Source organism: Tasmannia lanceolata, unplaced genomic scaffold (assembly GCF_043159265.1).
Source record: "Tasmannia lanceolata isolate RefF3 unplaced genomic scaffold, GAP_Taslan_0.1 ptg000020l, whole genome shotgun sequence".
Taxonomy (NCBI): Eukaryota; Viridiplantae; Streptophyta; class Magnoliopsida; order Canellales; family Winteraceae; genus Tasmannia; species Tasmannia lanceolata.
In genome coordinates, this window is record NW_027518697.1 from 24,555,481 (window position 1) to 24,583,082 (window position 27,602).

At 43.5% G+C, this 27,602-nt stretch overlaps 2 protein-coding genes across 6 annotated transcripts; one reads left to right on the forward strand and one right to left on the reverse strand.

The window, feature by feature from the left end:
* Positions 1–18: 18 nt before the first annotated feature.
* LOC143854997 (uncharacterized) lies at positions 19–26,469 on the forward strand. 5 transcript variants are annotated; one of them, XM_077365154.1, is made up of 7 exons: positions 19–441; positions 6,813–6,966; positions 7,073–7,162; positions 7,241–7,285; positions 25,515–25,876; positions 25,961–26,021; positions 26,168–26,469. In XM_077365154.1, exons 1-2 carry the CDS (start codon positions 26–28, stop codon positions 6,946–6,948), a joined length of 552 nt encoding a protein of 183 aa, XP_077221269.1. In that variant the 5' UTR covers positions 19–25; the 3' UTR covers positions 6,949–6,966; positions 7,073–7,162; positions 7,241–7,285; positions 25,515–25,876; positions 25,961–26,021; positions 26,168–26,469. The 5 variants fall into 5 exon arrangements, with proteins under 5 accessions (XP_077221269.1, XP_077221268.1, XP_077221266.1 ...); XM_077365153.1 differs by having other exon boundaries at positions 25,961–26,017; XM_077365151.1 differs by having other exon boundaries at positions 25,961–26,469.
* LOC143853906 (uncharacterized) lies at positions 13,291–13,851 on the reverse strand. Its single transcript, XM_077363603.1, has one exon. It carries the CDS (start codon positions 13,849–13,851, stop codon positions 13,291–13,293), a length of 561 nt encoding a protein of 186 aa, XP_077219718.1.
* Positions 26,470–27,602: the final 1,133 nt, after the last annotated feature.

Sequence of the window (27,602 nt, forward strand, 5' to 3'; positions counted from 1 at the left end):
CTCCCCTCTCTTGTTTGCTTCTTCCATGGAGAGCGGTAGTAAGCCTTCACATATTCTTCTGGACGAAGACGACTACCAAGAAGAGGAATACGAGGAAGATGAAGAAGAAGGGGAAGAAGTAGACGGGGAAGAAGAGGAGGAGGAAGAGGGAGAGGAAGATGGTGAAGAGGAACAAGGACAAGAAGAAGAAGAAGGAGAAGAGGAAGATGCATCTTCTCGTGGGATTTTACCTAATGCAGACGAAGCAGAAGGCAGAGGAGGAGAAGATAATGTTGATTCCTTAGCGGGTTCTTCGCAGAATAAGAGGGCTGGAGATTCTATAGCGGGTTCTTCTTCGCAGAAGAGAATGGCAATCTCTACTGTGGATGGGAAGGACTCTGATATTACATCTTGCCTCATTTGCATGGAACCCTGGTCCTCCCAACGTCCTCATCGTATCTGGTGCGTTCAAACACGCCCCCCCCCCCCCCCCCCCCCCCCCCCACGCCAAATAAAAAAAAAAAAAAAAAAAAAATCTCACCCCGCACTTTTCGTTAGGTGTTTTTCCTCATTTCTGAAATCATTCAATATGAAACACAAATAATCTGTTGGGCTGTAGAATGAAGCTCATTCCTGGATTCCCTCCAAGCTCATTCCTGGATTCCCTCCTCATCGACTCTTTGGGCGCGGGCATGTGGAGTGGAAATTTGGATTCTCCTCAACCTGAATTTAACCCCCGAATTGTTATACGTGTAACAAATGTACCCTCTATGTTTATGTCTTTTCTTGTGCATCAATGAGATTATAGAAGTTCACAGACTTTGGGGTTAATGTGACTCAAATCTGGACGAGTGTGTGAACGGCTCTGATGTGCTGGGTCCCGCCTTCTGCCTGGTTCGGATCGATAGAGAGATGGCCGATCCTCGAGTCACCTGCGCTCACAGACAGAGGGTTAGGTACACCTGGAGTGGGAACTCCGGGGAACCCTTCACCACCCAAGTCAGATACGAGGCCACACGATGAGAGCTGAATACAGAGGGTTCTGGGGAGGATACATGCACTTGGGGTGTGTGTGTGTGTGAACGGGTACGGCTGCCGAAAATGCCAGGCCCATGATGTGACGTATCAGGGGGCAATTGACCGCTGATAGTGACTAGAGAGAGGCACTGTCCCAATGGGGGTGGGGCAATGTTGGGATCTTGTATGCCAAAGTGTTCGCCTTCCGGCAGCACTGTTCTCAAGGGCTGCCAGGGGGCGCTGAGTGGAATGTCCTGAGTGAGTCGGAGCTGGCCGCGTGGATATACTTAGAGGGGTAGGCTTGCTCGTGGCACGGGGCAAGAAGAAGTGTTCCAGACAGGTCGGGGCTAGCTGTAGGGCGTGTTGTGTCCTATTCCGGGGTTAACTATTGTATCGTAAAACAACTGTATCAAATAAACAAGGCAAAATCTGATAAGGGGTGAGCCTGCTGGCGAATATTGCAGTTGACACGAAGCCGGATGCTGGAGTGCACTGTGCGGCACTCTGGTTCGATCACTTGCATTTGGAGTAAGGTGGATGCCTTGCAGTGACACATTCATTTATAATAGATGTCATCACGCCGAGAAGCCGAGTTAAGTGGGGTTCACTTGAAAGTGTTGCGAGTGAGAGTGTCCGACTCGGCGAGGGTGTGACGCGAGGGATGCGTGTGAATCACTCGACTCGGTGGGACTACGACGCGAGAGGTGCGTGCTAGATCCCTTGTCTCGGCGAGGTTATAACGCAGGAGGTATGCGTGTGAAGCACTCTGCCGGGCCATGCACACGCTGGGAGGCTGTAACATAGAGGATGCGTGCAAATTACTCAGCTAGGCTATGGGTACGCGAGGAGGCTGTAACGAAGAGGGTGCTTGTAAATCACTCAGCCGGGCCATGGGTATGCGGGTTGGCTGTAACGCAAGATGCGTGTAAAGCAGTCAGCTGAGCCATGAGCACGTGGGGAGGCTGTAATGTAGAGGATGTGTGCAAAGCGCTCAGCCAGGCCATGGGCACGCAGGAAGGCTGCAGGAGATGTGTAAGAGCACTCAACCGGGCCATGGGCACGCAGGGAGGCTGTAACATAGGGGATGCGTGTAAAGCACTCAGTTGGGCCATGGCTCACGAGGAGGCTATAATGCAGAGGATGCATGTGAAAGCACGCAACTGGACTGTGGGCACGTGGGGAGGCTGTAACGCATAGGATGAAATTCAGAGGATGCCTGTGAAGCGCTCAACCAGGTCATGGGCACATGGGGAGGCTGTAATGCAGGGGGACGCATGTAAAGCACTTAGCCGGGCCATGGCATGTGGGGAGGCTGTAACACAGGGGATGCGTGTAGAGCACTCAGTAGGGCCATGGGACGCAAGGAGGCTATAGCGCGGAGGATGCGTATAGAAGCACTCAGTCAGGCCATGGGCACGCGAGGAGGCTATAACGCAGAGGATAGGTGTAAAAGCACTCAACCGAGCCATGGCATGCAGGGAGGCTGTAACACAGACGATTCTTCCTTGTGCAACACGAGCAAGTTACAGCAAGCGGTGGTTGAGGAGTTGTGAAGAAAAACACCTTTGTTGATTCTTAGTAATGTCGAGCTTCGCACGAGCCTTGGAGGTGCCACGGGGCAAATGGGCACACATTGCGGTTGGCCACATGATTGCATCGTTGTGCGGGAGATGAGCCGAGGTGCCCGAGGGAGTTGGACTGTGCAGGAGCGCTCTTCGCACTCAAATGCGGAGTCGGATTCGAGGTCGCTTTGTGTTGTTTATGAACGCTAACGTCGCAATCAACCACAGGAATTCACCATCGCGTGCTTCTGGAGTTACTCTAGTTTGATTAGTTCTTCGATCTAGTCTTTCAGCTGTTGGCAGCTTTCCGTGTCGTTTCCGTAGCCATGGTGGAACTGGCAATATCGGCTCTTGTCCACCCTTTGCCCTCCTGAACAGTGTCTCGATATCCATTGAACGAGGTTCTCTCTGTCCATCTCCCAGAGGACGTTTTCCCGGGAGGTGTATAGTGGGGTGTGACCTTTGGGCCGGCCAGTTACTTCGTGCTCTCGGCGCGGTTGGCCGCCTCGTCTGTATCGAGCCACTCCTAGTTCTTCTTGGTTTCCTAGCGTTGTTGGGGTGGGGGGTGGGAGCGGTGTCTGTCCTCGCTTCTTCTTGCGCAAGCTGGTGCTCCTCATGGCCAATGTAATTGTCAACTCCCTTGCGGATGTCATTCTTGTCCTTGGCGGGCTTTTTTCGTAATGACTGCTGGAGCAGTGACAATGGCTCTAGGCCTTCTTCGAATGTTAATATGACGGTTTCCCGTATCAGTTCCCTGATTTCAAGGGCTTTGGCACTGTATCGGGTGACATAACTCTTCAGGGCTTCTCCCTTTTGCTGCCTAAGGTTCATCAAGGAGAATGAAGCCCTCAGATGTTCTTGGCTGGTTAAAATGATCGACGAACAGCATGCCTAGCTGATGGAGATGGCTCGACACATGATGACATCTTCCGCTTCGCCAATGGCCGTTGTAGCTTTTAAAGCGTCCAGGTGCTCCCTCGGGTCCGTAGAACTACTGTACGGGCCGAGGAGTGGCAACCTGAGATCTCTAAGGATTGGGGTCTCTAAAATCCGAGAGGTGAAATGGTGGTCATCGGCTCCACCTTGGAGGGGACCGTATGATGGGCTGGAGGGGTGTAGTAACACTCGTGATGAGCCTGAGTGTCTTGCTTGGAATGCTCCCGTTCCTCCACTTTTCCCATCCGGTGAAGAATGCGGGCCAAGCTCTCCATGTGCAAGCCCGTGTGATGCATTCGCCGGGACAACGCTTCTACGTCTGAGTGTCAGCGTGTAGCTATTTGCTATGTGGGAATGGTCTTCAGGTGCCATCGTTTCTGGTGTGTGTCGCAGAGTCCGGGGTGGCTTGGATGCCTCTATCGCATGTTCGAATAGCGGATGTCATGCTGTTCAGACGGAGTGAGGTTGATAACGAAGACTCGAACGACGGGAGAGGGGAGGAATCGCCAAGAAGTTCAACTGCTACCTTTGGCCTCCCAATGTGTTAGTCTTTGGGTGCTGGTATTTGGCCCTTTTTTTACAGTAAGGACGCTGTTGGCCCCACAGTGGGCGCCAATCTGATGCGGCTGAAATCTGGATGAAAGTGCAAATTTCTCTGATGTAATGGGTCCTGCCTTCTGCTTGGTTCCGATATATTGGGAGACGGATGATCCTCGAGTCACATGAGCTCTAGGGACAACCGGAGTGGGAACTCAAGGGGGAACCCTTCGACACTCAAGTCAAATAGAGGCAATCGACGCTAGGTGTCACTCGGGCAAAGGTCTCTTGCCCCGTGGGTCCCTTTCCCAGTCGGCGGCACGACTCATCGTTTTGTTACGATCGATGACACTCGTCATTGTGATTGACTGAGTGGTTTTGCCCTGCCCCCGCGGGTGTTTCCACATGTCGTCATGCGTTTGGTAGTCCGATTTTATGGCCAGCGGGGGTCGAAACCTTTGCACAGCTATCCTCGTGTTCGAAAACATGAAAGATCTCACTGTTGGAGTTGTTGTGGCACCTTGCTGAAATATCCACATGAATGAACTAGCTTTTGCGGACTAAAAGTGGCAACCCTTTAGGAATAACTTCCATATTCTCCTCCCTAATGTGGTTTAAAAGGAAGATGAAAAAATGGTATTTAAACTTTATTTTTGATGTTTAACTCCATTGGCTGATGGGTGTCTATGGACCCTACAATTTGAATTTAAGGGTAGATCCATATGTGGATCTTTTGATCCATAGCCGGACAATTTAGTTGCCTTTGATGCCACGCAAAGGGTGGAATCTCGAAATAACTTGTAATGTGAGCGCATCTTTTTAAATTTGTTGGAAGGGACCAACTATTAGATTCAGAGGTAGGAACAAGCCTCAATTTACATGATCCGACAATCTAGAGTACCTGTCACCTAGATAGGTTTCTAATGCTAAGGTTAGATTGCTCATTTTTAGGTATATTCTAGAATGCTCTCTCAGAGCTGGTATTGGATCTAGTCACACGGTCAAACTATCAAGAGGACTAGTTTATGCCTCCCTTAGGTGTTTGTACTTGGGTTGGGTTGCTCAATTTTGGTCTTCAAAAAAACTCGTCTAAAGATGATATTTGAAGTTGCGACAATGGGGACCACCAATGTGTTTAGAGGAACCAAAGTTTTTAGACCATGCATAGTGGACCTCTTCTTGGGGATGATTGCGTGGACCTATTTTGGTTGTCAAGCTAAATCTTTTTAAGTATAATATAAAAGAATGGAAACAAGAATGCTTTGGTGCAAGAAGAAGGGGTTGATCCATATCAACTTCACTTTGTTTTGCCTCTCTTTTGTTAACAATACCAAGTCGGGTTCTTCTTGTACCAGTATCGCTTGTTAAGGAAAAGAAAAATAAAATTTTAGAAGTGAGTTTTGATATAGATAAAAAAGAGATAGATGTAGATCTTTCAACATGAGTTACAATCAATGGAAGGAGCCTTAAAGAAGAGGTCAAGGTGCATCGAGTTAAATGGTTTATGGAAAGAGAACAAGAAGACTTATTTCTTTCACAACATTGTAATTGTGAGGTGGCTTAACCAGATTCAAGTAATCATTGTCAATGACATCAAACAAAGTGTGGAGATAATTGTCAAATCCATTACCTATATTTATAGAAACCTACACTTGATAGAGGACTGATGCAAATTCAAGGTAGATGGGATTTTGTTTCGCAATCTTAACTAAATATCTTTCAAGAAAAAAATGGCCTTAACCAAAATATGGAAGTTTGAGGAAGAAGTAAAAGAAGCATTATTTGTGCTTCCATGGATGTATCATTTCATCCTGTATTATGAAAGGAAAATGAGGTTGAAAATGTATTAGTTAAGGGATGTGTCGGTCAAGATCGCTTGGTAGTGGGTATTCAAATACCTTTGTAGTTCGGTTAAATTTTCTAATGTTGTTTTGCTTTGGTTTTGATTGTATTATGGCCATCTCACTCATTCTAGTAAGGTTTAGTTATTTGAATAATTTTTGTTGTTGTTAAAAAAATAATATTTGAAACAAGTGGTGATAGGACAATGGGTTAAGGATGACTTTAAGTTAAAGGAATATTTAAAAACAGAACGATTTCTTAAAATGCAATACTTGGGTTGCTCGTTTAGAATGTGAGTCTATGTGGTCAAAGAATTGCCAAATCGATGGGTTTTTTGGTTGGCAAGCCAAAGACTATGCTCTATGATAGCCAGAGAACTATTTATGCTGCTATGAATCCAATATTCCATGAGAGCTAAGCGCATCGATGTAGATTGTCATTTTACACTATGCAAGATCTATAGATCAGTTGGCAGATATAGTTACGAAGGTGCTTGGTTGTAGTCAGCCTCGTAATATTTGTTTTAAGGTGGGGATGTATGATATCTATGCACGAACTGGAGGGGGAGGTGTTAAGAGATATGATAGTTCAACTAGTCTTACATTGGTTTTATATATGTTGTTCATGTTTAGTTAGGACTTACAATCGGGTCCATTATAGTGATGGTATACTTGTAATTCTTTCGTTCGAGTATATATAAAGAAGCCTTATGGAAGTCGGTTTAGACACCACCACCCCCCCCCCCCCCCCCCCGAAACCCACGCCACCCACTACACACACACACACACAAAAAAAAAAAATTCCTCTATCCTCCTTTTCGTTATTTCCTCCTCCTTCCATCTTCTTCTCTTCCTCATTCTCCTTGAATTGAATAGCCTTCTCCAAGTAGTTTCTTCTTTCCTTTTACTTCAATGAAACTAATAATTTTTTTCGTCTCAGGTTCTATCTCAGCTCACCTACCAAAGAAAAAAAATCTAATTCTGATTGGCTGATTTTCATATTTGAGGATTGCAGTTCTCTTCTTTGTGGACACTTATATGGTAGATATTGCATAGAGAGTTGGATTCGACGGTGAAGAAACAACATTGGGAAGGTATTTGTTTTCTTGTTTAAATATCTTTGCTTGGTTGATTATTTCTTCTTTTTCTAGGGAAAGATATCTACTACTATTTCTTCACTTTTATATTTGTCTTTTGCAGTGTCCTCAATGCAGTGAGAAGCGTAAGTTGAAGGATATTATAGATATTTATGCACCGCAAGTAGCTGTGGTAGACGATGATCTGCATAAGGTTACTTTTTTGTTTCACTCAAGGATTTTACGAAGTCATGATTTTCATTTTGGTTGAATGGGTTTGGCTTGCCTGCAGGAAGTTATTTCTGTTCAGGCTGAAAATGAATTTCTTAAGATGGAGGTATGGTTATTTAGTAGCAATGAACATTGGTTTCTTTTTCCTTTTTTAATTGGTTGTTTGCTAAGTATGGGTTTCTTTGTTATTTTTATGTGATAAAAGGGTAAAGTGCATGTCATTTTTCTGGATCAAATTTCAGAACAAGCCACCCAAAAATTTTCTTGTATCCTTTTTGTTTCTGTGAGAGACATGGGCGAAATATATTAGTAAGAAATAAAGTATTCCATAGAATGAGGGGAAAAAAGAAAGAAAACAGAAAAAGAACTTAGAGAAAGTTTAATTGATGAAGCTTTATTTCTTCATGGGAAGAGCTCTTTGGTAGTTTCATTATGTCTGATACTTACATGGGTGTGAAAATTCAAACTCGGATACCCCCCTTGTTGTGCTAATCTTGGCTTTGGTCTTGTATTGGTGTTTGGACATTCTCTGAACTAATTAAACCTCCCCACTGTTTCCATAAATGATTTCTCATTCAAGGGCTTGATTAGTTGCTAACCTTGCTTTTAAATGGGTTCTACTATGGTGATTGTTATCGCCATGAGCTTTTGATGCCAATCTTGCTCATCGTATATGTGACACACATGTTCACTAATCATGTTATCTAATTGGCCAACCCATTGACATAGTGGGTCTCAGTTGTGTCAAACAAAGATCCTGTCTGCAACATCAATGCTTATTGATACTCAACATAACGTTTTTCTGGGAAGTGGTTAAAAGATGCCTTCTTGAAAAGAAGATAAGAAGCTGTATTTTTTCTTGAATCGATCATCACCTCATAAACTTCAACTTTGTTGGTGGCTTGCTACTAGATCCAAAGAGAAAGGTTAGGAAGAGAATGTGCAATTTTCAGCAACAAGGATGGAATGATTGAAGGGATGTAAGAAGCTAAGTAGGAATTATACATTATTATACTTTCATAGTCAGATATGAATGTCACATTTGTCTTCTTTTGACTTGGAATTACAGTAACCTGCTAGATCTTGCTGAAAAATGAGTTTTTTTTTTTCCTTTTGAAAGGTAACAATTTTATTGCAATGAAAAACTATTACAGCAGAGGGACAAGGTGTCTCACTAGTGTAATAGAATACATAAAGACCAACTACAGAATTAACTACCCTTAATAAAGAAAAAAGACTGCAAAACCCTCTAGATAATCCTCAACTCAAAAACGTGATCCACCCGAATAATAACGATATCATCTCTTTCCGCTCATATTTAGCGAATTTGCCTTCTTCATTAGCCGACCGACGCATATGCTGAAACTTTGGCGATAAGGATGTGACGAGGTCCCTACTTTTTGCTACAATGCCCGCAATCGCCCAAGGACCTATGGTTTTGTTGGTGGCCAAAGATATAACATTAGATGAATCGCCTTCTATTATTAAATGGCCACACCCATGAATTGCAAACCACCTCAAACCCCATAACAGTGCACGGGCTTCCGCTTCATTAGAGTTGCAAATGCCTGACGGACCGGAGTAGGACAGAAGAGTGGATCCCCTAGAGTCCCTGAATAATCCACCAATCCCTGCATGACTTGGATTTCCTTTGGAGTTGCCATCAAAGTTCAATTTGATTCAACCATTTGCTGGAGGGTTCCACTTAGGCTCGATGGGCTGCTTCTTCTTCTTTTTGAAGGTTATAATAGTCTTCAAATTTCTTAAGCCGACCCTTAAGCTGTAACTTGGACAATCCTTCCCAATACCACTCCACGCTATGCGATTTGACTTCAAAGGCATTCTTTCCCAACTACGATTTACACCTCTAAAAATACGGTTATTCCTTTCCTTCCATAAGTGCCAAATCAAAGTGACAGGGACAAGTTTCCACATGGCTCTACCATCATCTCCAAATGGACCCGCACTCCATTCGAGTATTATCGACTTAATAGACCCTTGGAGGCCCCACTTAAGACCAAAAAAGCAAATTGTTCTCATCTGTTGAGAGAAAAGAGTTAGCGAGAAAATAATGAGTTGAGAGGATCTCCCCCTCACTCTATTATATTTATATTAGAGTTACATGTACAAAGTCCCTTAGTTAGGCATATCACACATTCTAACACTCCCCCTCAAACTGGAATGTATATATCATACATTCCTAGCTTGTTACAAATATCACTCAATTTAGACTTTTTCAATGACTTTGTAAACATGCCAGTCAACTGATCCACTGAACGAGTAAACTCAGTTCTTATATCCCCTTTCTGAATTCTTTGACGAATAAAAGGACGGTCCACTTCAATGTGTTTTGTGCGCTCATTGAACACTGGATTGGTAGCAATGTGTATCGCTGCTTTAATATCACAATACAACTGCGAAGGAGAAGAGGGACCAAAGCCAATCTCAGATTGAAGTGAGCGCAACCAAATGAGTTTAGTGCTCGTATGTGCCATTGCTATGTATTCTGCTTCTGCACTGTATTGGCTATGACATCTTGCTTCTTGCTTCTTGCTTCTCCATGACACTAGGTTACCGCCTACAAAGGTACAATAACCCGTAGTTGACCTCCTATCTGCAGGAGATCCAGCCCAATTTGCATCAGAGAATCCTTCAATTTTCATATGGCCATGCCTTTTGAACATTAAACCCTTTCTTGGAGCGCCCTTTAGGTACTTAAGGATTTGAACAACTGCAGCCCAGTGAGAGGTATGAGGGGAGCTCATGTACTGATTGACTACCCCTACAACATATGATATGTCTGGTCGGGTAACTGTAAGATATATGAGTTTACCCACTAGTCTTCTATATCTACCAGGGTCCTCCAATATATCACCTTCTAGAACTAGTTTCACATTAGGATCCATGGGTATAGATGCTGGCTTGACCTCAGATTGCCTCTCTCTTCCAGTAGGTCCAAGACATACTTCCTTTGTGATAGAGAAAGCCTTTTAGAAGAGCGTGCTACTTCTATTCTAAGGAAGTATCTAAGACAACCCAGATCCTTAGTGGAAAATTGTTTCTGTAAGAAGGTTTTCAATTTCTGTATCCTCTTGAGTTGCTTCGTGTGATGATGATGTCGTCAACATTCACGATCAACAAAATGCAACCTTCTGAAGAGTGATGATTGAACACTGAGTGGTCCACTGCACATTATTTCATGCCAAAGCGCATGATTGCCTCGTTGAACCTTCCAAATCATGCATGAGGAGATTGTTTGAGTCCATAGAGAGATTTCCGTAGATGGCACACAGAGGACATCTCCCCCTGAGCAACATACCATGAGCAACATACCCTGATGGTTGCTCCATATACACCTCCTCTGTGAGATCCCCATGAAAAAACGCATTCTTCACATCTAACTGATGGAGGGCTCAATCACATTTACTGCCAGAGTAGGAAGAACTCGAACAGATGGAATCTTTGCAACCGGAGAAAACGTCTCAGTGTAGTCAACACCAAATGTTTTAGTATACCCTTTTGTAACCAGACGCGCTTTCAAGCGCTCAATAGTGCCATCTGATAAGTATTTAATGGAGAACACTCATCGATAACCAACGGGGCGAGCACCAGACGGTAAAGGAACCGGATCTCAAGTCTCATTGGTGTGAAGTGCACCCATTTCCAGGTCCATGGCCTCACGCCAGCCAGGATGGGCGAGAGCCTCAGCCATAGTCTGCGGTAAGGAGATAAAAGACAAAGAAGATACAAAGCTTTTGAAGGAGGGTGAGAGATTATCATATGAAACACAATTAGAGATAGGATGTGCGGTAGAATGAGAACGAGTGCGGGAAGCAATAGGGGAGTCCGAAATCTCATTAGAGGTGGGATGAGTGGATACCTGAGAAGAAGATGCTGGGATCATCGCCTGAGAGGATGACAGATCGGCTGGAGGTGGCGTGGGATCAATCTTTTGCCGGTGTGTTGATATTGCTTCGTAGTAACTGGAGGTGCTGCGGTGCCACATGAGTGGGCACAGTCTCAGGAGCTGGTGAAGGAGCCACATGAATAGAATGAGGAATAAACGGAATCACGAGTGAATTTGGTAGGAGCGGTAGAGGAAGAGCGAGCTCTGAGTTTGGAAGAGAGGTACGATACTCAGAGCTCTAAGTGAAGAATGGCTTAGACTCAAAAAATGTAACGTCAGCAGACACAAACCATCGACGAGGACGAGGACTGTAACAACGAACTACCCGGACCTAGGTGGTGTACAAAACAAACACATCCAAAAACACAAGGGGTAAGTGGAAATGGCTCCTTGCCATGATGTAACACCATGAAGGGCGATTCCCCATGAAGGAGGGAAGAAGGAAGGCAATTAGCCAAATAACAGGTAGTACGGACAACCTCACACCAATACTGCTTAGGTACCCGCATTTGAAAGTGTAGGGTGCGAGTGACCTCGAGTAAGTAACAGAGCTGCCTCTCAGCAACACCATTCTGCTGAGAGGTGTAAGCACAGTAGGTCTGATGAAGGATGCCAAGGGTTGATAAATAATCCTGAAAACCATGTGAAACAGATACAAATTCTCTAGCATTATCAGTGCGTAGACATCTGATATTGCAATTGTATTGATTTTGAATTTCAGCATGAAACTTGCGAAAGGCAAAGAGGACCTCAAAACGATCTTTAAGTAAATACAACCATGTAATGCGAGAATAGTCATCAATAAAGACAATGAAATACTTGAACCCAGTTGCAGACGCGACTCTAGAGGGTTCCCATACATCAGAATGAACTAATTGAAATGGACTAGAGACTCTATTAACGACTCGGGAAGGAAATGACACACGGCGGTGCTTCCCGAGTTCACACGACTCGCACTGAAAAGATGATAGAGTGCCTGGATGACCAAGACGACAGTGCCACTGATAGGCATCCACGGAACTATGCAGGACAGTAGGCGGTCAACAACCCAGATGATACAGCCCATCCACCTCACGGCCCGATCCAATCGTCTTCTCGGTCAAGAGATCCTGAAAAACACAATAAGACGGATAAAAAGAGATAGAGCAATGAAGACTTTTAGTAATTTGACTAACCGAAAGTAAAATAAAAGGAGATTTAGGAACACACAAGACTGAGGATAAGGTAAGACTGGGGTGAGGAGACACAGTACCAACATCGGTGATGTGAGTAGTAGACCCATCAGCTAGTGTCATAGATTGAAAACTAGAGGGGAAGGACTGAAACGAGGACAAGAGAGAAGTGTTACCGGTAGTGTGGTTTGAGGCTCCCGAATCAATGATCCATGACCCAGAGCTCGAAAGAATAGTGGTGGGTGAGCTACTTGGGTGGGCAAACCCTGTAGTAGGTAGACAGGCACCGAGACGAAGGCGCTGAAACTCTTTATAGTCAGCATGAGAGAGGGTGTATGAATCATCAGCTGGTGTAGTGGCAGAAGTAGTGGGTCGTGGTGTGTCGGAAGAACCAGTAGCACTCAAGTGGGCTGAGCGAGCCTGACGAAGCTCGGGATGAAGCATGTAACAGATATCGATGTGATTTCCCTCTCTCCAACAGCAAGGTTTTAAATTTCGGTTTCAGTGTCGGTTTCAGCCACCACCGAAACCGAAATGTTTCGGGTTCAGGCCGAAATCATGTAAAAATATGATTATGATTTCGTTTATTTTTTTAAATTTTGACCGAAATTTCGATGTTAAGTTCGCTATTTCGGTTGAAATTTCAGCTATTTCGGTGGAAATTATAACATTTCGGTGTACATTTTGAATATTTCGGTGGAAATTTTGTAAAAAAATACAAAAATGAAATTTCAACCAAAATTTCGGCGACATTTCTGAATTTCATCGAAATTTCGGTAAAATTTTCGCTAAAATCTTGTAAAGAAACGCATGTGAATTTTGTTTCGGTTTGTGTCGAAATCGAAATATTTCGTTTCGGTCGAAATCTAAAACCATGTCTGACAGTGAGTGCAAAACAACCAGCCACGGCCACCTCCCTGTCCTCCACGGCTACGACCACAGCCAAAGGAGGCACCACCAAGACTGGGGCGACTATTGCTATCATAGGCCGCAAGACCTGAGCCATCGACTGGGACGGGGGAGAAAGAATCACTAGGAGAGCACTCTTGTACACGGGAGTAAACCTTGGTGAGGGAAGGAATATTGCCTGATCCAATAATCTGCTGACGGAGATGAGTACTCCGGATCCAAACTCTCTAAGTACTGCACAACCCGAATCTGATCCCTCTGGCGAGCATCGACATTGAGATCGGTTGTGAGAGGCATGAAGACATCAAGCTGCTGGCAGAGAGCTACAAACTGGCTGTAGTGAGTGGCAAGTGAAAGATCACCACGCCGAAGACGGATCCACTCTGAGTACGTGGAACAGATACGAATAATGTTGGCTTCTCCAGAATAGAGAAGAGTGATCTGATCCCATATCTGTTTGGTGGTAGGAAGAAGCATCAGAGGGCCAGAGATGTGAGGAACCATACTCTGCCAAAGTAGAGAACGAACTAGAGTGTCCTCCTGTTCCCACCGATCATATGTGGAATCAATTTTAGGAGGTGGGTCACGACGAATAATATGGGCCTTGCCAAGAGCAACAAGATAGGTCTGTATTATGGCGTTCCAAGTAACATAGTTTGCCCCATGTAGCTTGACACTGGTCATCGTGGGAAGGAACCTTCCACCGAGATCGCACGCGAAGAAGAAGTCGAAGAAGGTACCGTACTGACTACATGAACCACTCCTGTCGATGCATTCTCAATCACGGGATCCATAATGTCAAACAACAAGGGAGATAACAACCTTGACACTGGCGAGGTACATAAAAGGAACTAGAAATAAAAAAATGGGGCAAATAGAGAAGAGCACTAAACGCGGCACCACGAAGTCCATAAATCGAAAGCACAATCCCAGACGAAATCCATGAAATAGAGAAGTAGAGCCGCAAATACGAGAGGTAGATAATTCCAAGTTGGGATCTAGGGCATGAGTGCACTACAATAGAGAGAGAGAGAGATAATTCTAGGGTTAGATTCAGGGTTAGGGTTGGGGTTTTGATTTAACAAAAACAAAGGGGAGGGGGGGGGGGTGGTTTACCGTTGACCGGGGGGGGTGGGGTACAGGGTACTATTGGGGTACGAGGTACTGTTGGGGTACGGGGGTATCAGGGTACGGGGTTACGGGCTACCGTCGGGGTACGGGGTATGGGGGTATGGAGAAGACCGAGGAAGAGGGGCGAGAGAGAAGGAGAGCAACGTCACGAGGTTTAGGGCATGGAGGCAAGTGGCGGCGGCGCAGAGAAGAAGACAAAAGGTCTTCAATGGAGGTTCCTAGGGCACGCTAACTCTAGGGCTCTGATACCATGTTGAGAGAAAAGAGTTAGAGAGAAAATAATGAGTTGAGAGGATCTCCCCCTCACTCTATTATATTTATGGTAGAGTTATATGTAGAAAGTCCATTATGCCCTTAGGCATATCACACACTCTAACATCATCCAAAGCCTGAATGAAAGGGCACACATGTACAAGAAGATGGTCCAAAGATTCCTCACTCCAACAACAAAAAGCCAATTGAACTTCCCCCTTTTCAATCGATCTCACGTATTGATATTCTTCCTGACCACAGTCCAAGCAAAGGCCACAACCCTGGGAGGAGCTGCCCCTTTCAATATTCATGAGCATTGAGATGCTTCCCAATCTAAGGATGCCAACCTCTAGAAAAAAAATGAACTGAATAAAATGATGCAAATAAAGATTGATAGGTGAACTTAACTAAGATTACTATAAGAAATTTTCGCTTCTTGTTTCATAATTTTATCAAATATCAAGGTTTTAAATTTCGGTTTCGGTGTCGGTTTCGGGCCGAAATTTTGGCTGAAATCATGTAAAAATATGATTATGATTTCGTTTATTTTTTTTTTAATTTCAACCGAATGATCTAAAATTTCAGAGTCAATTTCGGCGATTTCGGTAGAAATTATAATATTTCGATGTACATTTTTAAAATTTCGGTGGAAATTTTGTAAAAGAGTCCAAAAATGAAATTTCAATTATCGTTTGGAATTTTGGAGAAATTTCGGTAAAATTTCGGTGAAATCTTGTAAAGAAAGCAAGACTTCATGTGAATTTCGTTTTGGTTTGTGCCGAAACCAAAATATTTCGGCTGAAACGTTGCCGAAATTTAAAACCATGATCAAAATTCTAGATGTTCTAATAGACTCGACCCAATGAATATGACAACTTAAGAATTAGCTTCGGCTTCTATGGAGTCTGCATGGATATAGCCTAGGAAGCACAGGTACTCTCCGGAGGCCCACGAACCCGTATTGGGTGCGTATCCGCGTATCGGTTGCTGGTTCTCTTGGGTACTCTTTGAGTGCTTACTGGGTACGCACCCAAACAACAAACAAAACGAAAATCTAGTTTGGGGGTTTGGGTACATATCGGGTGCGCTTGGGTGTGCACCCGGTTCGAATTAAATCCAAAATTAGAGATTTACAATAGAGGGGCTTTCCCAATTAACAGAAGGGGGGTGAATATATCAAAATATCTATAATATATATATATATATATATATATATATATATATATATATATATATATATATATATATCCCGTAATTAAAAACCCAAAAACTTTGTATTAGATTTTGGTGACGTTATTGTTATTTGATTGTTTTCCAATTAAATTGTTTGAATTTTTTAACAAAATATTTATTTTTAATTTTTATAAATATATAATAAAATTTAAAAATATATTATATTCACGTACACCCAACGTACCCGTATCCTTTTTTTTTTTTTTTTTTTAAATCACTTATCCACGTACCTGTATCGTGTCGTACTCGCACCCCGTACCCGTATAGGTGCTTCATTGGATACAGCTGTAGACACATGTCGGATGAACTTAGACACATACACAGTGCAAGAAATTTAGGATTTACCAACGTACTTTTACAGGCGGTCGTTAAAAACTGCCCCTAAAGGTCTATAATTACCGGCGGTCCAAAATAGATTGCCAGTGCACATGACTTTCATTCGGCGAAAGTTGACCCTGCCAAAAAAATCCGCTAGTTAATCACCGGGCATAACCGCCCCTAAAGGGGTGTGCCTTTACCGGCAACCATAAATAAACTGCCAGATTATGATCGGTATAACCTAAACCCACGACATTTGTCTGGCCTATGTATTTACAGGCTGTCTAGACCACCACTAAAGCTCAATTATACGGGCGGTCAAAATATGACCTCCGACAGACATCTCACAAGCGCCTTAACTCTCTTGCCTGCAAAATTTTCCCCTCCCTCTGCCCACCCTCATCACAACCCTAATCCTCCATGCCCGTAAACCTCAAACCTTATGGTCACCCTTTCTGTCTCCTTTCTGACCGACCATCTCTGGCACCGGTCTGAGCATGTTTGATATCCCCCTTCCTCTGCCCCCTCTTCCTTTTTGAATATTTCCGATCACCTTCGTCCCCATTGTTGAAGAAGAAGAGGAAGGAGGAAAGGAAGTGGTAGAAGAAGCTACGGGGGGTTTTTATTTTATTTTTATTCTTTAGTATTTTTCTTAAGGTAAAGCAAACCCACAATTGAAGGAGAGGAAGAAGAAGGTATGGGTTTTTGTTTCATTTTTTTCTAACTTGTTTCCTGCTTTGAGTTTTACCAAGTGAAATAGAGTTTTTTCAAAGATTTTGATGATGTAAGTTACGATTACATCAAAAACTTTCATTCTCTACCTTTTTTTTGATAGGAAGTTTCCATTTATATAAGATGTTATACAAGAGTCCTCATCTCACTTGATATCAATCAAGGATATCTAAGGATACTATCTAAGTTAAGTGTGCTTGGGCGAGAGTAGTGCTAGGATGGGTGACCTCCTGGGAAGTCCTCGTGTTGCACCCCTGTCACTTTCTTCCGCTCTAATTTTTTAAAAAAAAGGATACTATCTACCACCAATAAGTCTTGAAAGTATCTCCCAAGATATTTAAAAAAAAAACAACAAAAATACCAAGATAACAACCAAAAGATAGAAACATGGTTTGGTAAATGGTTTCGTTTTTTCCTCCAATGTTGGTGAGTTACATAATATTCCCTCACGAGTCTAACGGCCGAGAACTGTTTGTTAGCTTGTCTTCAAGTAGGCTAAACTGGATAGAGCTTAATGGTTTACTGAGTGTATCAACCAGTTGGTTAGTGCTAGGAATGAAATGCACAGTTAGTTCATGACGAACAACTTTATCCCAGACAAAGTGATAATCAATCTCTACATGCTTCGTACGAGCATGAAAAATGGGATTAGCCATGAGATTGCTCTAATGATGCTATAGTGAAGGGCAAGTGGCTAGTGAATATGAAACCCAAGTTCCCATAGAAGAGAAAGTAACCACGTGACTTCCGTAGCTCGATCGGACAATGGTGGGTTGCTTGTGTGAGCTTTAGGAAATAAGATTATGTCAAGAAACGTACAATATCCACTAGTGGATTTGTGGTCATCCGGGTAAATGGCCCAATCAACATCAGAAAAAGCATGTGGGGTAGGTGACGGGGAGCGTCGAATGATTAAACCGTGTGATTGTACCCTTTAAATAGTGGAGAATGCCCTTAATTGCGGCCCAATGATCCGTAGTGGGATGATGAAGACATTGACATACTTTGTTAACCACAAAAGGGATGTCTGCTCGAGTAAGAGACAGGTATTGCAGTGCAGCAATTGTACTTCTCTATTCTATTGCATCAAGAGAGAGTTGTGGTTGAAAAACTTGACAAGGATAAATTGGAAACCATTAATATACCAATGGGTTTGGCACCCTCCATTTTAGTACAAGCCGGTAAGTCTGCAATGTACTTGGCTTGAGAGATAAAAAGGCCATCTGCTAGATGTTGAAACTCAACATCGAGAAAGTAATTTGGTTAGCGGAGATCCTTGATGTAAAACTCATGAGCCAATCAATGCAAAAAATGAGATGGAGCCAATATTATTTCCAACAATAATGTCATCTACATATACCAAAAGTAGAATGATGACTCTCGGCGACGAAAGACGAATCGGGATGAATCTGAACGAGATCCAATGAAGCCAAAAGTGAAAAGATAGTTGCTTAAGCGCTTGTACCAGGCCCGAGGAGCTTGCTTCAGACCATAAAGGGCTTTTCAAAGGCGACCTACATACGATGGTAATCTGGGATCCCATATCCAAGTTGTCGAGACATATAGACCTCTTCATGAAGGTCTCCATGGAGGAAGGCATTGCGCACGTCAAGTTGTCGGAAGGACCGCCCAAATTGGGGAGCAAGGGAGAGAGCCAATCTTACGGCTGGGTTGAAAGTCTCGCCATAATTTAAGACTGCATGTTGACTAGGGGTGGACATGATTTGGTTCGGTTCCGGGGTATACCCAGAACCAAACCATATGCAATCGGTTCCCAGAATTTGGAACCAGAACCGAACCATATATCTTTGGAACCGAACCGAACCAGAACGGAACTTGATCGGTTCGGTTCTGGGTTTACCCAACCTTTATTTTATAATTTTTTTCCCATTTATTGGATGAATGAATGGAATGCAATGCATGGGCTGTTCAGTATAGAGTTTAATAAAACCACCATGAAAAAGACCAAATATCATATTATCATCAATTACTCCAAGGAAATATCAGATTATCATCCTCCTTAAAAACCCAAAAGAGGTGTGATGAAAAAAACAAAAAATCAAAGGGTTCTTTGTAAAATATAAGCATGAAAAAATGCAAAAAAAAATCTGTTTGAATATAAAACAACAAAATATGTGTGATGAAAAAACCCTAACAATCAGCAGGTCTTCGTAAAATATGAAAAAGACCAAACATCTTTGATCAGGAAATTAACCCCCCTTGAAAAGAAAAAAAAGAGACCAAAAATATCTGTTCGATCTTGCAAGTTGCAATACAGAGGGAAGGAGAGAGGAGGGAGAGAGAGAATGAGTGAGAGAGGGCGAGAGTACCTGATGTTATCTGGAAGTTGAAGACGACAAGAGCCGAGAGGAGAAGCCTCAAGGTTGAAGACAACGAGAGCCGGAGACGGGAAGATTTTATTCGTTTTGGGGGAAAACTAGGGTTTCCAGTTTCCACATAACAATTGAGATTGTATTCGTTTTTAATAATTTACAATTAAAACTTTAAAAGGCAAAGCAAAACGTTAAAGCGGGGTGAATTTATCCTCAAGCAGTAAGTGTAAAGTCTAAAGCATTTTTTTTCTCACGGAAACTGTATTGGCGGGGAGGGGTGATTTTATCCGATTGGGGGGGGGGGGGGGGGATATGATCCTACTCGGTTCTCGGTTCCAGGATCCCAAACCCAGAACCAAACCGCCTTCTTACGGTTCCAGGAACCCAGAACCGGAACCAAACTGCCGAATCCTAGAACCGAACCGAACCGAACCAAATAGGCCGGTTCGGTTCGGTTCTTTTGGTTGAACCGGAACCATGTCCACCCCTAATTAGGGGTGCAACTCGGGTGGGCTCAACCCGAACCCGGCGGGTTCAACCCGGAAAAAACTTGGGTTGGGTTGAGTTCAAGTCGGGTTCGGGTTGGGTTTTCTCAACCCAGGTGGAGTTCGGGTTGGGTTCGGGTTGAGGGCTTGGGCAACCCGACCCGAGTTCAATCTGAAATTTTTTATAATTTTTTTAGTTTTTAAGCTTAAAATCTCGGGTTGGGTTGGGTCGGGTTCGGGTTGGCAAAAAGGGCTGCTTGGGTTGGGTCGGGTTGCACCTCGTCGGGTTGGAACTCGGGTCGGATCGGGTTCGGGTTGAGTAAATGGTTGCTCGGGTTGGGTTCGGGTTGGCCTCAACATGAACCCGACCCACCCGAGTTGCACCCCTACCCCTAATGTTGACTGAACCCGCGAGCAATAGGGTGAGCTTTGAAACAATCAATCGTTCCATCAACATGTCTTTTGATTGGAAACAACCATTAACATTCAACGATATTCACCCGTGGTGGGGGTAGCACAAGCTGCCAGATGCTATTTCGTAAGAGGGCATTGAATTCATCGTCCATTGCTGCATACCACTCGGGATTCTTGGACGCTTGGGAGAAACATGTAGGTTCAGTGCAAGTGTCGGTAGTCGCCACATAAGCCATAGGATGGCAAGTGGATAAGAGAACCTTAGCCTTCTGAGTTCCATCTTTTGATCGAGTAACCATAGAGTGGGTGTTGATCGCAGTAGATTGGGACTGAGAGGGAGGTGGCCCAAGATCAACAACAAGATCAACACAGGGGGGCGAAAGAGGGAGAAGGGGAGGGCAAACTCCACGATAGGGTCATAGATGTATTTACTATATGTAAGGGTGGACCGACAATTACCATATTGGAGACCGAGGTGGGTCGTACATTGGACGAAACTAAAAGTTGATCTGGTTGAAAGTAGAACATCCAACAATAACAGGGAGGATTAAATGGAAGAGCTTAGTATAAAATTTTACGGAGGAAAGATTCCCTCTCCATAATTTCTCTTAACTAAAAGGGTATTCATAAAAGATAAAAGGGAGAATTAATTCTGGAATCTCGCCTTTTAACTCACCTCCTTCAAATTGTTATTGTTTAGGCCATGTTTGGCATCCATGAAAAGTTTTTTCATGGAATATTAGTTTCTCTAGTGGTGGGAGAGTGGCAAGAGGGTGAGGAAGGGATAAAATTGAAATGGCATAAGGAGAGGGTGCGGAGTGACTGAAATTAGGGAAAGACTCTACTCAAGCTAAATTTTTCTGTTCCCTATTTTTCAGCCATTTCTTATCATCTATTCACTCTTGCCTTCTCAGTTCTCTCCCTCTCTTAATTCCCTATTCTTATCCCACCACTTGGTTAACTAATATTCCATGAAATTTTTTTTTTCATGGCTGCCAAACATGGCCTTAGTGTCAAACCCTTTTTCCTCTTGTCAAAACATGCGGCAAGCAGGAAAGAGGGTGTAAGAATGGAGCTAAAAATTAGAGGATTGATATAAAAGATGGGCGAGATCCATCATCAGCATCATGGGGACTGGTTCTGTGCTCTTTGCGCCTATTACAATTTCAAATGGAGAGGTAGGTGTCGATGGTGCTATCAGAAGAAAAGGGCATCACCATCTGCAGTCTACCGTCCGGTGGGGGAGATCCGAAGTGGAAAAAGAAAGAAAGAAAAAACAGCGGTGGAGGTATGGGGATTGGCTTTGCCCATCCTGCAACTATGTTAATTTTAAACGGAGATCCGGGTGTCACTGGTGTCATCTAGGTAGAAAGGAGAAAGATTCGTGTTCTGCTCCACCCATCTCAGGGGCTGGAGACTCGGTATCGCCGGATATTGACCCTTGGCCTGACTTCGGAGTAATCTCCCCCTCTTCGGGGGAGGATGGATTACTATCCCTCTCTATTTCTAGAAAGGAGGTGAAAACGAGAATGGATTCTCTAGAGGCTGTTTTGGTGGGCAAAAGGAAGGATCTGTCTGGATCCCTTCAGGATATTTGGACGTGGGCTAAAAACTCCTGGAATATCCCAACCCTCCCTTGTCCTTGCTTCCTCTCTAAGCATGAAATCCTCTTTATTTTCGACTCGGGGGAGGTGGCCTCGAGGGTTTTGTCTTTAGGGGCTGCGGCTTGGGGAGATTCATTATCTTCTCTCTCCCTTTGGTCTCCAGATTATATCCAGGGGTGTGAGACCTTGTGGGTTAAATTTTTTGGCATTCCATTACATGTGTGGGCTACAATAACGGTTGAAGCCTTGGGAAACCTCTTTGGACGGGTAGTGGAGGTGAAAATGGAAGGAATCCATAGCCAGCGTATGAGCTTTATATCAGCTAAGATCAAGGCCCCTAGATGGAAGCTGCTTTTTTCCTCTGTGAAACTATACGTTTCTGGCCATTGTTACACAGTTGGAGTCTCAATTCAGGATTCCATAGGATTCCAACCATCCAGTTGGGATAATTTGTGTGAGGCCTCCCTCCTGGCGGATCTCCCCCCAGTGAGTAGGCCGTCGGTGACTCCCACTGAGAACCAGATTACTTCTTCCGAGGTTTTACGGGAACCCCACTTTCAGAATTCAAATTTCAAATCTTCTGAGAGAAGCGGTGGAAAATCGTTGGCCCCCCTTCCCATGCCACTCTTGAAAGGACATCTGGGCCCCAATCTAAGTTTTCCTAAGCTTGGTTTAGGTTTACCTCTGACCAAAGGCTTGAGTGTAGACCTTTCTAAAGTCAGGGTTAATCATGATTCGGGAAATATGGCCTCGATTCCTAAAAGCCTCCCCATCTGAACACGTGGCTTTTTTGGCTTAGGGGTAGGTTCTCTGGGTTGTTTTCATCGGATTGGTTCTAGTATTTCTAGGGGCTTTCCTTGTGGTTGTCACAAAAGATGACGTATGTCGGTCGCATTACGGATACGATAGAAGATTGAAAAGATTTGCCCGATTTAACTACTGTACAAATAGTTGTCTCTTCTCGTGTGGAAATTCAAGGTCTTAGTGTCCTTGGTTTTGGCGGTCTTGCTAATAAGCAATCCCTTAAAGGTAATGATTGTAGTTCGAGAATTGTGAAGGACATCTGCTCTTCTAGGATTGGAGGGTAGCCTTAGAGTAGTTGGTATAATCTCATTTTTGAAAGAATTAATGCAGTTTGGAAACCGCTGCTTTGGCGCATTTAATGGTACCTCATGATAGCATGAGTTTTTTCATAATGTGGTTATCTGGCCCTCGCCTAATATTTAGCCCGAGGCGGTTTTTGGAAAGCTCATTTCGAGGCGGTTCATTCTCTCTGGTTCTTCTTCTTGCTTGCTCTGGATTCAAGTTCTTGATCCTAAGATGGAAGCCCAAAGCGATCCGGCCTCCTGTACTGGTTCTTCAAGGCCGCTAGCTGGCAAAAAGAGGAAATTGCCGGTGGATCTTCTTGAGATGGAGGTGGCCTTAAAGTCTCTGAAATCGATGGCCTATCTGGAGAAACTTGCCTCCAAATTCTCGCCCACTCAAAGAGAAGCCACAAGGGATTCCTTAAAGAGGCATTGGAAGCTCTTTAAGAAGGAAGCGATCAGGTCGCTTGAAATGTTGTATAGGCTAACTTGTTTTTGGCACATTAAAGAATCTCATTCTCCTATGTATAAGCATCCTCTATTCATCAAACTTTTGGAGGAAGAACGGACCTCAAGGCGCCTTCGGTGGGAGGAGGATAGGGAGATAGGGATTCAAAAATTGGAGGCAATGATCTCCAGAAAGAAAGCTTCAGATGATAAAACCCCTTCTGATGAGGAGATCTCGGCATTGGGTCTTGATGAGGAGGCCTATGTGTCTGAGATTGTGAGCCTTATCCTGGAATTAAAGAAATCCTCTTTCTAGCTTGTTTCCTTGGATTTTTGGTGCAGAGTGGTGGTTCAGAAATTTTGGGTAAGGTTCGAACGAATAGAGAATCTTTTGCTGTGGGCCTGGTGATAGGCCTCATGATTGCATTTTGCTGGGGATTACTAGCTCCTTGTTGTTATGCGGGAACGCTAGTAATCCAATCGAAGGATTGTATTGACGAATGGTAGAAGTTGACAATCGCGTGGATTACTGATAAAGGACACTGGAATGGGGAGAGAGTAATCTGAATGCTGAATTTATCTATCTATATGCTAACAAGAAGAATTAGATGAGGGGCTTGAGGGATGAGTTAGGGCCAGTATAGAGCCAGGGGTTGCTCTAGAATCATATGTAGTAGAATTGAGGATAGGAATGGTTGGTTCATGTAACTTTTTTCCACTTTATTCTGTGTTTGGGTATGCCCAGCCCAGTACAAACTAATATTTTGTATTGCAGGATGGGACTACTAGTCCCGAATGCTTTATGGATATTAATGAAACTTGTCATCTTTAAAAAAAAAAGGCATGGCCTTAGTGTCATTACATTTTTCTGCACTGCCTTAAATGGTTGGTATTCAATTCAGCTACACCCTAATAAATTCCCTTGAACTTGTTATTTATCTCAGTTTCCTTTTGCTAATTTATGGTCCAACAAATTGTTTTATTCGTGGTTTGTATGTAATCCAACTGCACCCATATAAATTCCCTTGAACTTATTATTATTTTTTTCAATTTCCCTCCATGGGCCGTTAGCTATTGTGACAAATGTACCTCTTGCAGAAACAAATCCTTTTATATCTGCAACAAGATTAGATGTTTTTCGGTGTAATTTTGATGTTGTCTGTCTTTCATCTGTGCTTCACTGTTGGTCATAGATTGTGGACAGTTCTATGAGTTATATATATGCTTAAATTCTGTTGAAGGGATTCGAGCTGCTTAAATTGACCTTAGATCAGTGCTGAGATCAGTGCCATCGGGAGCACAAATCCCATTCGGAATTTGTTATTGCGTTTCAGGTCTGATTAGGAAATTCGTACCACAGGCATGACTGAAAGCTATGTTATCAAATATAAGTTCCCCTTGAGTACTAAACAATGAACCTCATAGCTGTGAACAAGGGTCAAACGTCCAGCTACTTTTCTACTAATCGAGAGTAAGCCCGAGGATTTTAAGGCTTGAAATTTCATCACTCCTTTGTAACTGCTTTAACCCTTCAAATTGGAAGAGTAGCAGAGTACTCTTGAATCAGCCTATCTCACTCCTTTCCTTGAACTTGTAGGACTGCCAACTACTCCATCCAGTAGTAATTGGTCATCCACATCACTACATCCCTTTTCTCAACACTAACCTAACTCGAAATAAAATCGGGTTGGCTTTCCCAATCCATGTTTCTGAAAGGCCAACCTAACTTGAGCTTTTCAGATGGTTGGTTTGGAGAAATCAGATGTGGGACTCATTATGTATGTAATAGTGAGAATGCCTCATTGCGTTACAAATACAATGAGTAGTTCTTCTATCTTTTTAGGGTAAGGAGAGGATCTTTGCTCGTTACCTCAAAAAGAGAATGAGGTGTTTGCAAATTGAAATCCTACTACCTATGTTTCATCGATTCTTCTAAATGGGTGAAGTACTCGTGTTGGACACGATTCAGATTTCGGTACTTGCATGGATTCTTCTAAATGGGTAAAGTACTCGTGTTAGAAGATCAATGCCATCTTTGTTGGATGGACAACATTGGTACCAATCGCATTCTTGCAACTAACTGAAGTGCCCAAATTTAGAATGTAGAGATGCTACAGCAACTATTTCTCTCTACAGCAACTATTTTTTCTTGTTGGAATAAAATGTAGAAGCACTGATATTGAATTGATAGTCTTAATTGAATGATTTTCTTCTAGAGTTTAGAGCCTTCTTTCTTGGCATTTCCTTCCAAATGATTTCATTTGTTTTAAGTAAACTTAAGTAAACTTTTACTGTCTTAATTTTATTTAGCAGCTTGGCAGGAAGATGGCCATGGCAGAAGAGAGGTGCTCAAGGATGGAAGAGAGGTACTCACAGATGGATGAGAGGTACTCACGGATGAAAGAGAGGTACTCAAGGATGGAAGAGAGGTACTCACGGATGGAAGAGAGCTACATCCGCATGGAAGATGGCCACGGCAGAAGAGAGGTGCTCTAGGATGGAAGAGAGGTACTCAAGGATGGAAGAGAGGTACCCGCATGGAAGAGAGGTACACCCGCATGGAAGAGAGGTACTCACGGATGAAAGAGAGGTGCTCATGGGTGGCAGAGAGGTTCTCACGAATGGAACAACTGTGAGCGAACTTCCCGTCGACTTTCGTTGGTAATAGCAACCAGGTAATATTTTAATTATGTTTAATATGTTAAGTTATAAATCTATGATTTTAGGTATTGATTAATGTATCTCTTATTAAATGTTAGGTTCCTGACGACGCTACTCCATCACGGCCAGATGCACCATCCCCCTCTGCAAGTCACGTAGGTCATCCCTCCACTGAAGTATAAATGTTGTTTATGTTTCCATCTAAAACAATGTCAATACTTTCACTCGTATAATTCATTGGTAAATTAAAAGTTTTCATTTTTTATAATGTTGCTGATGTTTTCTTGATGAGCATCACACAACAGGGTGTTGGCACAGGGCCTTCTTCTGAACCAAGATCTGACTAAAGAAGTTGATGGTGTACCATTGGGAGAGGGATTTTCTGAAGTCTGCATTAAGGTTCTATTGGTGCCAGATGAACGTCTGATAAGACCATACGGAAAGTTCAAAAGTATAAGAGAGGCTGTTGGAGCTACTGTCGCTTGGGTTTCTTTCTTGTTACGTAAATGATTCATTTATTCATTAGTGCATGATGAGACTTTTATTGACATCGATATTAATAAATGTTAGTGTATGTATATGCCTATGGGCATATTGGTTATTTGTATGTTTCTCTCATTATATATAAATACATAAGTGAGGGGGAGACTTCCCAACTCACTATCTCTTCTCCTCATTCTTTTCCCAACATGGTATCAGAGCCCTAGGGTTTTGATCCCCTAGGGACCCCCATAGCAACCCCACTCCTCTTCCCCCTCCCCACGCTCCTTCCTCACCCGCGACCCGTCCGCACCCACGACCCCCCCTCCCACGCGCGACCTCTCCACACCCGCGACCCCTCCTCCCCACCCGCGACCCCTCCTCACCCGTGACCCCCTCCTCCCCACCCGCGACCTCTCCTCACCCCTTTGATTTAGTGTATTCCGATGTAGGGGGTCCCTCGCGGACTACCTCTGTTTTTGGACATCGCTATTTTGTCATATTTATTGATGATTTTTCACGTATCAGTTGGCTTTACTTAAGGACCGTTCAGAAGTGTTCTCTGTTTTTCGTACTTTTCATGCAGAAGTTACTAACCAATTTAACTACTCTTAAATGCCTTCGCACTGATAATGCCAGGGAATATTTCTCAAAATCCAATGGTTTTGAGGAGTTCCTTTCCACTCGTGGTATCCTTCATCAATCTTCCTTTGCTCACACTTTTCAACAGATGGTGTTGCCGAAAGGAAAATACGATCCTTACTGGATGGAGCTCGCTCTCTTCTTTTCCAAATGCGGGTTCCCAAGTCTTATTGGGGTGATGCAGTTCTCACTGCAAACTATCTGGCCAATCGGCTTCCTTCCTCAGTTCTAGGTGGTTCATCCCCCTTTTCCACTTTACATCCTCATCATGATTCGTTTCCTCTTACTCCTCAGGTCTTTGGTTGTGTGTGCTTTGTCCACAACCTTTGGCCTGGATTGGATAAGTTAGACCCTAAATCTGAAAGATGTATTTTTCTCGGCTACTCACGGACACAGAAAGGTTATCGCTATTATAGCTCTCTGTTACGTCGGTCCTATGTCTCTGCAGATGTCACCTTCTTTGAGACCGAGTCCTTCCTGAGCTCTCCGGATGCCACACCTCTCTCTCTTCCTTCAGATATTCCTCTCCCTATTCTAGTTCTTCCTGACCCGGTGGTCAGTTCCTCTCCATCGTCTCTCTTACCTTCACCTGCTGTGGTTCCTGTTCCAGAGACCTCT

Excerpts from the sequence above, each read along its gene's own strand:
- LOC143854997 (XM_077365151.1), top strand. The coding sequence starts at position 26 with ATGGAGAGCGGTAGTAAGCCTTCACATATTCTTCTGGACGAAGACGAC. Across the intron at positions 442-6,812 it reads CAACGTCCTCATCGTATCTG|GTTCTATCTCAGCTCACCTA; the intron begins GTGCGTTCAAAC and ends TTTTCGTCTCAG.
- LOC143853906 (XM_077363603.1), bottom strand. The coding sequence starts at position 13,851 with ATGACCAGTGTCAAGCTACATGGGGCAAACTATGTTACTTGGAACGCC.